This window comes from Garra rufa, chromosome 2 (assembly GCF_049309525.1).
Source record: "Garra rufa chromosome 2, GarRuf1.0, whole genome shotgun sequence".
Lineage (NCBI taxonomy): Eukaryota > Metazoa > Chordata > Actinopteri > Cypriniformes > Cyprinidae > Garra > Garra rufa.
Genome location: NC_133362.1, coordinates 13739387 through 13755057, shown reverse-complemented (window position 1 = coordinate 13755057; position 15671 = coordinate 13739387). Strand labels below are relative to the sequence as shown.

Here is a 15671-nt window from a genome sequence, read left to right as displayed (position 1 = left end):
AACCAACACGGATGTGTCTTAAAATGCAATTCATCGATTGGCCGCTAGAGACTGGCTGCAAAAGAGAGTCAGTCCCATTGACTCCCCATGTTAAAATGCCCAACTTTACAGCAGAAAAAAGTATGTTTACAGCCTGGTTCAAAAAATGGTTTTGGTCTATATAGCTAGTTTTGCCCTTCATGTCAACTGTGAGGGGGGTGAATTTTTTTATAACTCATCCGTTTAAGTTATATTAAGCCTTAAAGTTCAGCATAATTAAGGGCGTGGCCACTTGAGTGACAGGGGGATTGCCGCTGCTGTCACCACTGTTGCGCTAGGCGGGCGTGGTTTCAGCAACCAGCTCCACCCACGTCCCGCCTTTTTGCCCATTTTTGATTATCCGGGAGTGACGCGATTCCAAGATGGCGACGGCCGAATCCCGCCCGCAACAGGCTTCAAAATAGCGCTTCAGAATCCTACGGGTGACGTCACGGATACTACGTCCATATTTTTTACAGTCTGGTTTGTCCCCTCAGTTTCCCACGGCCAGTCAAAAGCACCTGGCTGAATCGTAACGCTCCGGCACAGAGCAAAGACTCTCTCATCCCAACGCTGGAGTCTGTGGTGTTCGGCACCACCTACGTCAAGCAGCTGTCGCCAGATGTAAGAATACAAGCGCACACACACACACACACACACAAAAACATCTAATGTGCAATGAAGATAAAATGTCACTTCAGATACTTCACTCACTAGGTATTCATTTCACAAGTTTCACTGACATCAAATGCTTTTTTTTTTTTTAGTACAGTGTATTTTTCATTTTAGTCCAATTAGTCTAAAACACTTTGCTGACATTACATTTGCAAAGCAAAGTACAGAGGCAGTGATTTTCTCATATCAGCGAGAGCTGTAAGTCTGTCTATAAATAGACATCATTATGTAAAAGGTTTGAGCTGTTATTGTAAATGAGAAGAGGTGATTTTTACATTACAGCAATTCTTCTCGAGACCACAGTCACATTAAGATGTCATATAGGTGTTTGAAGGACCATAGTGAGATCTAGAGTTTACTTTTATACCTTCATTGAATAGAAGCCTTTTCTCAAATGCAAGATTGTATCACTAAGGGGAATTAGGTACTATCACAGTGCAAAAACTCTTAATGCTTCTGCTGTTCACACAATGTTCAGTGATGCATCAAGTCCTCTTTCATGATTTGCAGGGCAAAACCTTCCTGGTATCGGATCAGTGCCTACAGCACGCCTTCAGCCTGCACCAGAACATGTGTGCCAGCTTGCTGCGGGCATATCAGGGCCTGTTTTGCTATTTAACCTCCCTGACCAAGAATCTTCCCGCATCTCAACGCATAGAGCTAGGTATGTAGGCTATCAGAGCTGAATGAATAGTTTCCAACCTGAGTTGGAAAACTGAAATGACTATTTTAAAAATTTATTACACTGCATTTCAATCTTTGACCCTGTATAAAGCATTTTTGTAGCTGATTGTAATGATGTTTTGCTATAGACGTTTTTCCTGAACACGGAAGTAAGTCCGACTCTTAACTGAAAGAATGCTTTGCATTTCCGGTCTGCATTGTTTCTAGTCAAATTAGGGTATATTCCGAGCTAATAAACTAATGTTAAACCTATTAAAATGTTTTTAAAAAGCACATGGCTCCATAGCGCCATCACTTGGCAATGTCGCAATGACGTCATTTGTCAGTGCCTCACTTTAATGAGTGTGTAGATGACACGAAGCAGCGGACATTAGCTACATTAAAAACAGATGGACGCTATTTGAATGGGTTCCTATGGAAACCGGAACAGAAAAGCATTCAATCTGACGTTAGAATTCGTAATGGCGGCACTCATCGTTTACTCAGGAAAAAGGTCTATAATTTGCTTTAAAAGGTGTCATTTTAACCAAACTTTGATTACTAAAGCCAGTTTAACGACTGTGTATGTCTGTGTTGTAGGGGTGAGCAATATTCACTACTTATGCACTTTTACTTAGAAAGAATTTGATACATTGATCAAGTGACAAAAAATCTGTTTTAAATAAATATTATAAATCTTTCTATTTATCAAGTAAATCGAAGAATGTATCATGGGTTCCAGAAAAATATTAAGCAGTACAAATGTTTTCAACATTGATTTAAAAAAATTTTTTCTTGAGCACTAAATCAACATATTAAAATGATTTTTGAAGGATCATGTGAAACTGAAGTAATTAAAATATTAATATATTACATTTTTACAATATTACAATTTTTGCTTTATTTTGACCAAATAAATGCATCCTTGGTGAGCTTAAGAGACATCTAATCTCGGAACCCTTGGAACTACCTTTAGAGATGCTGGTTAAAAAGTTTTTATTAATTTTAATCATTACTCAATAATATTACATAAAATATATTACATTTAACCAAATTTTACATTAATGTTTATTTTATATATTTTTTTATTATTTAAAATACGCATTTTTGCTTATTGCCTTCCCCTATTGTCTGTATATATCTGTTTTTTGTTGTATATGCATTGGATCATTTGCCTCACATATTAATATATGTTTTAATCTCATCCAAACCAGTGAGATAACTGAATATTCACTCAGACTAATACACCCATTCACTTGAATAACTATTTAGAAACGTACGAAGAGCTGCTGTACTGGACATTTACCTATTAATGTTTACTTACCTGCATATTGTATGCCTCTGCCCTTTTTATGTATGTATGTATCAGCATGTGGATGCTTTAATCTTCAGTTTTTGCATGTTTAGGCCTCAAAACTAGTCTATAATATGACTTTCCCTCCAGAGCTTTCACTGTAAACCCTCACTCACTCAGTTAAAGCTAAACTACTCACCCCTTGCTGCTTCTGACAGTAACTGAACTTGCATGTATTAAAGGATTCATTTTAAGCTTAAACAGCAAAAGGGGAGAGTGAGAGTTTTAAACGTGCCTATATGTGCAATCCCACCACTAGCCAAGCCCAGCATGCAGGTCCTATATGAACGAGTTCTCAGAAGACCTTACCCTCGAGGCCAAAGGCACGTCTACATAGGTATGTCCCTCCAAAACCGACCCTCAAAATCGCTCCACATGCCTCTTGCCTTTCATTCGTGTCTTTTTTTTAGCTTTCTTTCTTTCTTCCGTTCCCCCTATCTTGGACGTTTGTCAATGGCAAATGTTCTTCAGTGAGGGAGCTTTTAGCTTAACTTAGTCTTCCTTTCCTTTAGTACTGTCTCAGATCTCAGGCTGACTTGGGATCAGTCTTTTTGCTTCAACATTGCTGGTATTCTCTGTTCTCTGACTCCTACTTCCTGTGCTGTTGATCCTCTAGATCCCTTTCATGTGCTGTCAATCACAGGCTCTTCAGACAGACCCTTCTCTCTCATTCACTCCATACTGCTAATGTAGGGCCAACATTTTTACTATGCTCTCTTTTCTATTTCTTTTTTTAGAGGAACTTGATGTGGAGGCCCGACTTAATGAGCTTTGTGAACAAGTTAAGGTATGTGAAGGGAATTTAATACTATTTAATAATAATAAAATACAGAGCAGGATGTGTTCCAAACAAGTCAAGACTTTTATAGACTTTAAATAACTTTTTATAACTTAGTCTTGTTCTGTTAACTAACATCTGTAAAACAGTATTTGGTTAGTTTTATAGTTTCAGAAGTTTGGAATGTGAATCATTAAATTAGAGATTTATAACTTAGTTAAGTATTAGTTAATAATATTATATTTAAAAGATTTTTTTGAAGATTAAAAAAGATATATATATTCATACCCCTGGCAAATTTTGACTTAAAGTTACTTTTATTCAACCAGCACGGTTCTTTTTGAACGGAAATGGCACAGGCTTCTCTCAAAAGATAAGACGACGATGTACAAGAGGCATCATTGTGGAAAAAAATATTTCTCAGCTTTTATTTACATTTGAACAAAAAGTGGCATGTCCAAAATTGTTCATACCCTTTGCAAATTGTCACAGTCTTTGGGAAAATCCAAAGTTCTGTACCATTCCAAATAGTCCAAGCTGTTTTAAAGCATCCTAATTACCCTGATTCATTGGGAATAATTTTGGACATGCCACTTTTTGTTCAAATGTAAATAAAAATGAGTAATAATTTTTTCCACAATGATGCCTCTTGTACATCGTCTTATTATCTACTGGGAGACGTCTGTGTCATTTCTAATAAAAAAAAAACTTGCTCGTTGAATAAAAGTAACTTTAAGTCAGAATTTGCCAGGGGTATGAATAATTTTGGGCTTGACTGTAAGTTTTACCAAGTATTTAATTCATTGAATTATACAAACATAGGCATTGCAACTTGGTATTTTATATTTTTGGTTGAATTTCCAGCAAAAGTAAATACATTGTGATATACACCATTATTGTAATTTATACCATGGTCTCTCTAAATACTCGATTCTGATTGGCTGGCAGGTATGCATTAAAACCATTTAATGCACAGATAGTCGAAGTCAGTTTAAACACTGTTCTATATTTTATTTATTTATTTTATTTTTCTATTTAGTTGACAGAGACATTGTACATTAATAAAATATTTCTGTAAATGTACCAGAATTAGCCGCCAATGGCTATTTTTCATCCATTGTCCCTGGACAAGATGTTACAAGTTATCCTAAAGGAAAAATGTAATTAAAAATACGTACTAGAAAATTTGATTATTTAAATTTGATTTGTCTATTTAAAACAACAGGATCAATAAAAAAAAAAACATGTACAGTAATAGGATAACTAGCAGATATGCAATTCTAATGTTGACAAATCTGAGTACTAATCAGCCAATTCTTCAATTAAACCCTAAATAATGCATATGTGTCTAGATCTCTTATATTTGTTAGAATAGTATTCCATTTTCGTACAGCTTTGACTGAAAAAGCAGACTGACTAAAATTACTTCGTCTAAACGGTATAATACAGTCTCCACTTAATGTGCCTCTTGTAGGGCAAGTTAATGCACTACTTAATGCACACAAACACATCACACAGCCCCTTGACTTTTATTTATAAAATAGCCTAGATACTAGATCACTACATTATACTGTTCAGCAAAGATTTGGTAAAATCCCTGTTTTTAAAGTAACTAAACACAGCTTTATTGTTTGTAGAGTGATGCGCAGACGCAGGTAAAGCACACACAATCTCTCTTTTCCTTTCTCTCTCTTGATCGGTCGATCATTCGATAATTAATTCAAATAAATGGTATAATTCATTTAAATAAATGAGTTTTTACCACTCTATTTCATTTCTGTGTCTGATTTGAAGTGGGCAGAATGCTAGAACTAACAAGCTGTAACTGAATTTTTTTTTTTAATTTTTACCCTTCTGATCAAATATTGTGCTGCAAACATCATTGACAGCTTTGCTGGCAAATAAACATAGTTTATTTCTAGCTGTGCATTCATTGATTTTAATGCAGTCCACGCTTCGCTTCGGGTGGTTCTTGGCCTCCATGATGTGCATTTAAATCGTTTAATGCACAGCTTGCATAAAATTACTCATGCCATAAGGTCAAAACCTCTCACTGCTGTGGTTGTTGCTTGGCCTGGTGTCTCTTGAAGGTGTACTCCACTCTTTCATATATATATATATATATATATACATTGTGTGTGTGTGTGTGTGTGTGTGTGTGTGTGTGTGTGTGTGATCTTGCAGCAGAGGGCAGAGAGCCCAGATGAGTTGGCTGAACTGGTGAACATGAATTTGGCGCAGCTATGCTCTCTGCTTATGGCATTATGGGGAAATTTCCTGGAAGTGGTGTCCCTGAATGAGCGTGTCTCTGCGCTGTTGGCCCAGGAGCACCACACACTACGGGTGAGCTCTGAGATTTCTGCCATATGCAAATTGTACTAGCATACTTTCATTTTGTTACGTTGTATTTTTGAATTCCATTCTGACACATTTTGTAATGCAAAGAAGCATGAAATTGATGTTGTGTAGTTAGACGTGTTTGTGCATACTATATTTCTGGCTTTACTTATGCTGTATTTACAATTTTTAGGTGCAAAGGTTTGCAGAAGCTTTCTTTTGTCTCGAACACCCAAGACAGAGTGCACTGGCCTACCAGGAACTGCAGTACGTCTTAAAATATCCTTACTGCAATGTAGTTATTTAGCACAAAGAGTAAATGTGAAATCTCTTGATAATTTAAATGAACTACTTTTTTTTTTTTAATCAGTGCTCACAGTCACCAACAGATGACCACAGCTATTAAAAACTCCTCCTACTTCTTGTCCTTGCCACCTCTTCCTGTTGAATGTGCTGATCTTGATGGGGATGTGAACTCCCTACCGATCATCTTTGAGGACAGATATTTGGAATCGGTTACTGAAGGTATGTGTAGAATAATGTGACTAGAAGTTTCTAGTAAATCTGAAGACCCTAAAGGGATAGTTCACCCAAAAATTAAAATTCTGTCATTAATTACTCAACCTCAAGTTGTTCCAAATGTGGAAGACCTTCGTTCATCTTCGGAACACAAATTAGGATATTTTGATGAAATCTGAGAGCTCTTTGACCATCCATAGACAGCAAGGATCCTTCCACATTCAAGGCACAGAAACGCAGTAAGGACATAGTTAAAACCCCAAAATAACTGTTTTATTCAACAGTTCTTCTCCTCTGCATCACCCTAGCGCCATTTTGGAGAGTATCACAACGCATGTTGTATGTCAACAGCACCACGCGCATGCGTTGTTTACATGCAGATCAAATTGCACATGTTTCATGATACAATTTAATGGGGGCGCAGAGAAGAAGTTGGAAGGACCGTCCGTTCTCTCAGATTTCATCAACAATATCTTAATTTGTGTTCTGAAGATGAACGAAGGTCTTACGGGTTAAGAACGACATGAGGGTGAGTAAATAATGACAGAATTTTCATATTTGGGTAAACTAACCCTTTAATTAGCTTGTTTAGTTTTGTTTTATTAGGGTTAAAGCCTAACTCTGCAGGACTTTGGCCCCTTCAGGAGCAGAACTGGACACACCTGAACTAAATGTATTGACTATTTAGAAAAGGGACAAGACCTTTGAAATGTCACATCCATTTTGTGCTAGTTTATGTTGTCTTTATGATAAACTAGGTGTGGCATTCACCATTATTTCTATAATCTCAGTTAGGGGTGTGCAATATATATCATCTACGATAATAACAGAATTGTTGTTTAACGATATGCGATTTGACATTATCGAGTATATTGCAGAAACCAAACAAAAACACACCCGGAGAGTGCACACATACACTGAGATATAGGTTAGACTGCTGTGCGAGCACATTTATTGTTAACGCTCTCACTGTGTGATTTATTCTATTAAAATACATTTGGAATTTCTCCAAAAATCAAGAAATTTCCCTGTATGACTTTAATATGTCTTTTGTATTCATATCATCTGATAAAGTTAATATCACTTGAAGAGATATGTTTTTTCCAAATATCAGAATAAATCCAAATGTGATATTGATTTGATGAACAGTTCAATAAACAATAAGTTAATATTAAGTGCTGTATTTCGACAATGAAAAAGCCACAGTAGAACTGTTTTGCGTTTCTGAGAAACACACAAAAGGGTTTCTTACTGAATCAATTAGCTGTTTGAACGAATCAGATGAATGAATGACTCAGTGACTCACTTATGAAGTGATTTGCTGCTAAATACTGTTTTTTTTAGGATTATATTGAAAGTATATTTTACCCTTTTTTTGCCCAGATCATTTCAAATATCAGTATTCAATGTTTTTTTTCTTTTAACATCAAAACATTATATGTGCATTTTGTACCTGCAGGTTAACTGCATTCGTACCCTGCATTAAACAGTCTGTGTAAAGTTGTAGTGACGCTTCAGATGCAGATTCTGTGCCACCTATGCATTGCAAACAGAAATTTTGATATTGATTTCATTTGATTGGTAACAGCTCTGTAGTGTCTTACTATTTAATTTTTTTTATTATTAAATTTAAGAATTTGACCCAAAAGATACATGCATGCATGCATGTAGTTAGATTTGAAAAAAAAAAATGTTAAAATGCTCAAAAAGGTCAAAACCAATTTACACTTAAAAGGTAATTTCTGTTACTCATTCAAACTAACCACTGCACAGAATATGAAGAATATCAAAAGCTTTGGAGGTCAGCTGTTCACAGCAGCTCTTAACCTGCCATGGTACCAGTACAATAATACGCTCAGCGAAATATTGTCTAATTATCATTATCCACAAAATTCCAGAAAATATTGAGATATAATTTTTTTGCCATGATTTGCACACCCTTTATCTCAGTTTGCAGTTTACTTACAATATTTTTTTGTACACTGAAGATCGTGATGGTCCATGGCTTGGTCTCCACAATACCAGGAGCAGCTCTGTATCCACTAAAGCAGACAGGTCCAACTCAAAAGACTGCATTGCTAGTGGATTGGGAGGACTCGGCCCTTTCCCAGATAAGCAGCAAGCTGCCCTCACCACGTCTTGGCCTGAACAGAATGAGCCTCCCCTCAAATCCAAAGCCAAATCTATCAAGCTGAAGAAGAATGCCAAGACAGAAAATTCAAAGAAGCTGATCAGGCAGAGCTCAAAAGACTCAGTGGTCCTCACAGGCTACAAGAACTTGAAGGTTCCTCATGGTGAACCGACCACCAAGTCCAAAGAAGTAGACACACAGTGCAATCCGAAAGGCGAGCTAGATGATGTAGACAAATACATCCTCCAGAATGAAACAGCAACCACGCAATGTGCTCAGAATACTAAAGACTGCGCCACAAGCGACATCAACATCGGTATCCAGAGCGACAGATTTTCCAATCTTTTGAGTTTGCAAATGCAGGCTAGGCCCCAGGCAGGTACTGGAGCAGAAGCCGCACAAAGCACAGCTGCCAGAATTGATTTGACACATCCACCTGCTGGGCTTAGACATATTGATGTCAAACCGAGCGACAAGGACCCCTACAAGGGCGATAAGGTCACCATTCTCTTACCGCACCACTCGGATGCGACCGCCAAGAGGGATGTTCCAGAGATCACACAGACCGATTTCTCTGAGTTCAAGAGTCGAGCTGGGGATGGCGCCACGTTTGTAGGAGCTTGTGGAGCCGCATTGAGAAGCGATTGTGTTCCTCAAGCTTCCTCCAGGCTGTCAGACTCAGGAATCGAGAGTGAGCCCAGCTCTGCGACGCAATTAGCCCCGGTTTCTCCATCTCCTTTTGCTTCTAGTAGCCTGGAGGCACCTACAGAGCCAGTTTTACAAAGCTCCCACCAGAGACCATCTCCGCTTAGCCCTGCCTCCAGAGGAGCCACTGCACTGGAAGGTCTCAATTTAGAGAGCACCAGCGGCATTAGTGGAGTCCAGTCTTCCCTTACCTCCATTAATTCACTCCCCTCAGACGATGAGGTCGAGACAGAGGTCACTAGTAGAAAATCTAGCGTTCTGGTGCAGGAACAGAGCCTCATATTTTCAGGAGAATCTCACAGCCTCCCGTTATCGACCTCCAGAGTTTTGGCTCAACAAAAAGCCTGCATCAGTCATGGAGATGGGCTGCTGTCTCACAATGAGGACTCTGCAATCCAGTCTCGCTGTGAAACTAATGCTCCTAACAAACCAATGGGATCTAATGAGACTGATCTTCCAGGTGGTGCAGCTTCAGGGCCAGAAGCTTGTAATGAGCCTCAAGCAGCTGCCCAGTCCAGTACATCGGTCACAAGCAGCACAGACATGGTGAAGAAAGGCTTTGTGGAGAACTATTTTGGCTCCCGTTCTAGTACTGACATATCTGAGATCAGCCCATTGGAGACTGCAGCTGTAACGCTGGGGATTCAGACTTGCCCCAATGCTAATGATGAAGAGGATGAGGAGGAAGAGCAAGAGCATGAGATGATTGAGAACGGTTACTACGAGGAGACTGATGGGTTGGTTTATGTTAATGGACTCCCAGGGGAGGAAGGAAGTAGTGAGGATGGGGGAGCAGAGGGAAGGACACATTTTTATGATCACCTGGGTTTGGAACAGCTCCAGGAAACTTGCATCCCAGCAGCTAGCTTGCAGACACGGCCTCCTGGACCAGCATCAACCAGCAACGACCTGTGCTGGTACAAGAGCGCCCCCACTGCTCAGATGACAGCGTAAGAATTTGTTTCCCTCACCCTTTATTTTTGCAGTTTGACATGCACCAAAAACAGAAAGAAAACAAATATCTTGAATACCGTTTCTCATCAAGTATAAGTTTGGATTCTGTTACTACATTAACACATTTTAAGAAGTACATTAAAAGCAAGAAGTTCATGTTGCTTATGCATTATACGTAGAATCGTTCAATTGTAGATGCATGATCTAATACCTGACCATAGGTTCCTCTATTGTGTCACTGTTTGATTGTGTGTTTGAATTTTTAGGTTTGCCCAAGCAAAAGAGGAGTTGAAGCAACTAAAGTTGCCAGGCTTCCTGTACAGCGAGGTGGCAGATCTGGCATCCACTGTGCCATATTTCAGCTTAGATGAGGATGAAAACTGTGATGAGGGAATACACCTAGTAGTGTGTGTACATGGCCTGGATGGTAAGCACTCACACTCTAAATGTCGTTAAATCCTATATACACTACCTGTCAAAAGTTTTTGAACAGTAAGATTTTTAATGTTTTCTCTTCTGCTCACCAAACCAGTATTTATTTGATCCAAAATACAGCAAAAGCAGTACTATTTTTACTACTAAAATAACTGCTTTCTGTTTATACATATTTTAAAATGTAATTTATTCAAATTTTCAGCATCATTACTCCAGTCACATGATCCTTCAGAAATCATTCTAAAATGCTGATTTGCTGTTCAAGAATTTTTTTTTTATTGTTTTGAATATCATTATTTAAAACAGTTGAGTACATTTTTTTTTTTTTTAGGATTCTTTGATGAATAGAATGATCCAAAGATTTTGTAACAATATACACTATATCATTTAAAAGCTTTGAGTCAGTATATTTAGTAATTATTTTTTTGGGGGGGAAGAAATTATATAAATATAGTACTTTTATTTAGTAAGGATGCTTTAAATTGATCAAAAGTGATGATAAAGACATTAATAATGTTACAAAAGATTTCTAATTCAGATAAATGCTGTTATTCTGAACTTTCTATTCAGCAAAGAAACCTGAACAAATTCCACTCAGCTGTTTTCGATATAATAATAATAAATGTTTTTTGAGCAGCAAATCACAATATTAGAATTATTTCTGTAGGATCATGTGAGGCTAAAAATTCAGCTTTGAAATCACAGAAATAAATTACATTGTAAAATATATTAAAGTAGAAAACAGTTAATTTAAAATAGTAAAAATATTTCAACATTTTACAGTTTTTGCTGTACTTTGGATCAAATAAATGCAGGCTTGGTGAGCAGAAGAGACTTCTTTAAAACTATAAAAAAATCTTACAGTCCAAAACTGGTAGTCTTTGTTTTTATTAATATGTTTTATAAATAATAATGATGATAATAATAAAAACCCTTTCTTCTAGGTAACAGTGCAGATCTGCGTCTTGTAAAAACTTATCTGGAGCTTGGTTTGCCTGGAGCTCGTATAGATTTCCTAATGTCAGAACGCAATCAGGTAAACTGTTGAACAGTCTCATGGACAAGCACTGGGGTTGGGCAGTTTCTAAAGAAAAAAAAAAACAGTACTTTTTTAATTGTATTAAAAAAAATGACTGGATATGTTTGTAATAAATAAAGAAATAAAAAATGTAATACGTGGTGAAATATTAACCGTATTTCTTTTCTTTTGTTATTATTCAAGAACGACACATTTGCCGATTTTGAATCCATGACTGACAGACTTTTGGATGAAATAGTGCAGTACATACAAATTTACAACCTCACGGTTTCCAAGATAAGGTGAGAGCTTTTTTAATCATATCTTTTAATGGCCTAGTTTGGTATAATATTTCTTGTATTATAAAGTAGCCATATTGATTGATTTTGAGGGCATTTGACACAGTTTTGTCTATTTATCTTACATATTCTATTAAATAAATAAAATATTAGTGTGGTGTCAACACTAGACTAAAAAAAAAGAACCAACACACATGAATTTACCACAGGGACACATTTTAAATATTTTTGACTCTTTTTGCCCTGAGCCTTGGTAAATTTTTGACCCTAGCTCTATCCCTAAAGAATTCCTCAGCTCTTTCCCTTTTCTCTTCCAAGACTGAGATCTGAACCAGTGTGCATCATGGGTATATTCATTCTGGCCTTATAGGGGGCGCACTTGAGCACCATTTTGCACCATAAATTGACAATTAATGTGAGAAGTTTATAATGAATTTTACACGTGCAAACTGAGATCAATCCAGATGTGCCAGTTTGCACTGGGCCTCTAACTAAATTTTAATTTAACCTTGTTGATAGATCTGACTTCAAAAATATGATCTTGTCAAAGCTAAAATGGATCTAGCCTTAGGATGACGCAATCACCATGTTGTCTTTCTCAGTTTTGTGGGTCATTCTCTGGGAAATCTGATCGTGCGCTCGGTGCTGACGAGGCCCAGATTTAAGTGTTATCTCAGCAGACTGCACACGTTTCTATCTCTGTCTGGACCTCATCTCGGCACGCTGTACAACAGCTCAGCCCTCGTCAATACCGGTAACCCATCCTCATGGACTCAGCAGTTTTCTGAAGACTGTAATTTATAAGCCATTTATTTTATAAGCTGTTTTTAGGAACCACTGTCTCGTTTTTCTCTGTCAGGGTTGTGGTTTATGCAGAAATGGAAGAAATCTGGCTCTCTTCTGCAGCTGACCTGTCGTGACCACTCTGACCCACGCCAGACCTTCCTGTATAAGCTAAGCAAGAAAGCAGGTAGGTGTGACATTGTTCTGGTTCCACCAAGTTAATGTTAGTTTGGGTTTCTCCATGTACAAACTCTCAAACTCTGTTTCAGGTCTTCAGTTTTTTAAGAATGTGGTCCTGGTGGGGTCACTTCAGGACAGATATGTCCCCTATCACTCTGCTCGAATCGAGATGTGCAAAACAGCCTTAAAGGACAAACAGACTGGTGAGAATTAAAGGAAGAATTCACCCCCAATTTTTTTCCATCATCTTTTTTTCTTTGTGTCATTCCAAACCCATATGACTTATACTACCATTCAAAAGTTTTCAAAGAGAAGTTCACTTCCAGAACAAAAATGTACAGATAATGTCATACAAGATGTTCATGTCTTTCTTTCCTCAGTCGTAAAGAAAATGTTTTTTGAGGAAAACATTTCAGGATTTCTCTCCATATAGTGGACTTCTATAGTGCCCGTGGGTTTGAATTTCCAAAATGCAGTTTAAATGAGCTTTAAAGGGCTTTATACAATCCCAGCCAAGGAAGAAGGGTCTTATCTTACGAAACAACCAGTTATTTTTCTGAAATAATTGACAATTTATATACTTTTTAACCTCAAATATTTGTCTTGTCTAGCTCTGCGTGTACTCTGTGTACTCAGTTTAAGACAGTTAGGATATGTCGAAGAACTCCCATCTCATTTTCTCCTCCAACATCAAAATCATCCTACATCGCAGCAGAAGTACCGACTAAGTGTTTACACAGTGAACGTGCAAAGATCAAACACCCTTTACAAAAAGTGGTATAACAGCGATGTAGGACGATTTTGAAGTTGGAGGAGAAAGTGAGATGGGAGTTTTTTGACCTACACTGTCTTGAACCAGAATACACAGAATATGGATATCAAGTAAAGATATTTTGTAAATTTCCTACCATAAATATATAACTTAATTTTTGATTAGTAATGTGCATTGCTAAGAACTTCATTTGGACAACTTTAGAGGTTTTTTTGCGCCCCTGGATTCCAGATTTTCTCGGCCAAATATAGTCCTATCCTCACAATACCATACATCAATGGAAATCTTATTTATTCAGCTTTCAGCTGATGTATAAATCTCCATTTTGAAAAATTGACACTTATGACTGGTTTTGTGGTCCAGGGTCACATATTCAAATGTATGTCATGACTATTACAAAACCACACAAAAATGCCACATATTACGGAGATTTTTGAGAAAAGTGGCAAGATCTGTTATTTTAGGCCACAAAAATCAGAAAAAATTGCTGTGAAATTCTGGTGGGATTGTCTATACTCTTATTATATGAACCTGTTTGACATAATATTTACTTTTTTAACTAGTTTTTGAGAAAATCAGTCAATTGTCAATTTTTTAGAAAATAACTAATCGTTTCACTAGATAAAATGCTTCTTCCTTGGCTGGGATCATTTAGAGCCCTTTGAAGCTGCATTTTAAATGCATTTTGGAAGTTTAAACTCGTGGGCAATATAGAAGTTCATTATATGTGGAGAAATCCTGAAATGTTTTCCTCAAAAAGCATAAGAATGAAGATCTTTGGGACAATGTCCCAAGCTTTCAGGATCTCTTTACTGCTCCTAACAACAAATTTCCCTCCTTTTGCTTATGTGATCAGGTCCAGTGTATGCCGAGATGATTGAGAACCTTTTGCTCCCTGTGCTTCAGAACAAAGACTGTAACCTGGTGCGTTACGATGTCATCCATGCGCTGCCCAACACGGCAAACTCTCTGATTGGTCGGGCAGCCCACATCGCCGTCCTGGACTCTGAGATTTTCCTGGAAAAGTTCTTCCTGGTGGCAGGGCTCAAGTTTTTTCAGTAGCCTTGCTAGAACGGAAGCGAATACCTCACTGCAAACGGACGTTTTTCTGGTTGTTGTTTTTCCCCCTCACGGTTTTAGGTATGCTTATGGAGGTAAAGCGAAATATATCAGTGTTATTTTTGTTGTTGATTTTCTTTCTATTTAGCCTGTTGTGAATGTGGAATTTATCGTTTTTATTTTTCTACTGCCTTTTTTTTAAAGTAATTATAATGCTCTATTCATTATTAAGAAAATCAAACCTCCTTGTGGTATTTTTTTTCTCAGTGTTATTTATGTACGATGTTAATTTTTACCATTTTCATTTAACAATTCATTCTATTAAACTATCTTATGCTGAACTGGAAATGTAGCTGCTAAAAAAGAATGAACTATTTATTCGGGGGTGGAAATCCAGGTCGTCTTCATGGTAAAAGCATGTTCACTTGAACATTTTGGTATCTAGGGTTGGCTTGCATCGGAACTGCATAAAACATTTTCTATTAAGAAATTGCCATTTGACTACACATTTTTTTACAATTTCTTTTTTTTTTTTATTATTATTATTATTATTATAACGTCAAAGGCTTCCTGAACCTAGACGAACGTGATTGTAGCTGAAACGAAGCAGCCTTGGACCGCGTGTTGGTTTTATATGATGTCTCTGGTGCCCATTGCATTCTCATGCACAATTTCGACCCAGCCTGGTGTTGGGTGGAGAAAACACACGCTTAGCATGTTAGTATTTTCTTTTCTATTACAGGGGATACAGGTAACTAATTAACAACGGGCCAGGTGTGTGGGCTAAACGGTTAGTCAGTTTAAAACAGCACAAATACTAGTAATCAGATCACATAGTTGTTGGAAAGTATTTATGTTCGGTTTCCTATGGAGGAGTCCATTGATGCTTGTGTGCAAAAATACTTTAAATAAAACATTGGAATTATCCTGTTTTTGTTAAAATGGTTTTGTAAAATGGACTACACATTTCATTAAATGTATTCGCAATAAA

General features: G+C 37.3%; 1 protein-coding gene across 4 annotated transcripts in view; it reads left to right on the top strand.

Annotated features, from left to right (window-relative positions):
* Positions 1-15671, top strand: part of fam135a (family with sequence similarity 135 member A) — a 33085-nt gene extending 17414 nt beyond the window's left edge. The window contains exons 8-23 of one of the 4 annotated variants that reach the window (XM_073833727.1): positions 516-642; positions 1204-1357; positions 2970-3047; positions 3448-3497; positions 5126-5143; positions 5673-5831; positions 6019-6092; positions 6196-6350; positions 8333-10130; positions 10401-10561; positions 11514-11605; positions 11792-11889; positions 12489-12640; positions 12746-12856; positions 12939-13052; positions 14478-15671. In XM_073833727.1, coding sequence (XP_073689828.1) covers positions 516-642; positions 1204-1357; positions 2970-3047; positions 3448-3497; positions 5126-5143; positions 5673-5831; positions 6019-6092; positions 6196-6350; positions 8333-10130; positions 10401-10561; positions 11514-11605; positions 11792-11889; positions 12489-12640; positions 12746-12856; positions 12939-13052; positions 14478-14683 — 3547 coding nt within the window. In that variant the 3' untranslated portion in view covers positions 14684-15671. The remainder of the gene's footprint in view (positions 1-515; positions 643-1203; positions 1358-2969; positions 3048-3447; positions 3498-5125; positions 5144-5672; positions 5832-6018; positions 6093-6195; positions 6351-8332; positions 10131-10400; positions 10562-11513; positions 11606-11791; positions 11890-12488; positions 12641-12745; positions 12857-12938; positions 13053-14477) is intronic. The other 3 variants (XM_073833730.1, XM_073833728.1, XM_073833731.1) reach the window with 3 other exon arrangements.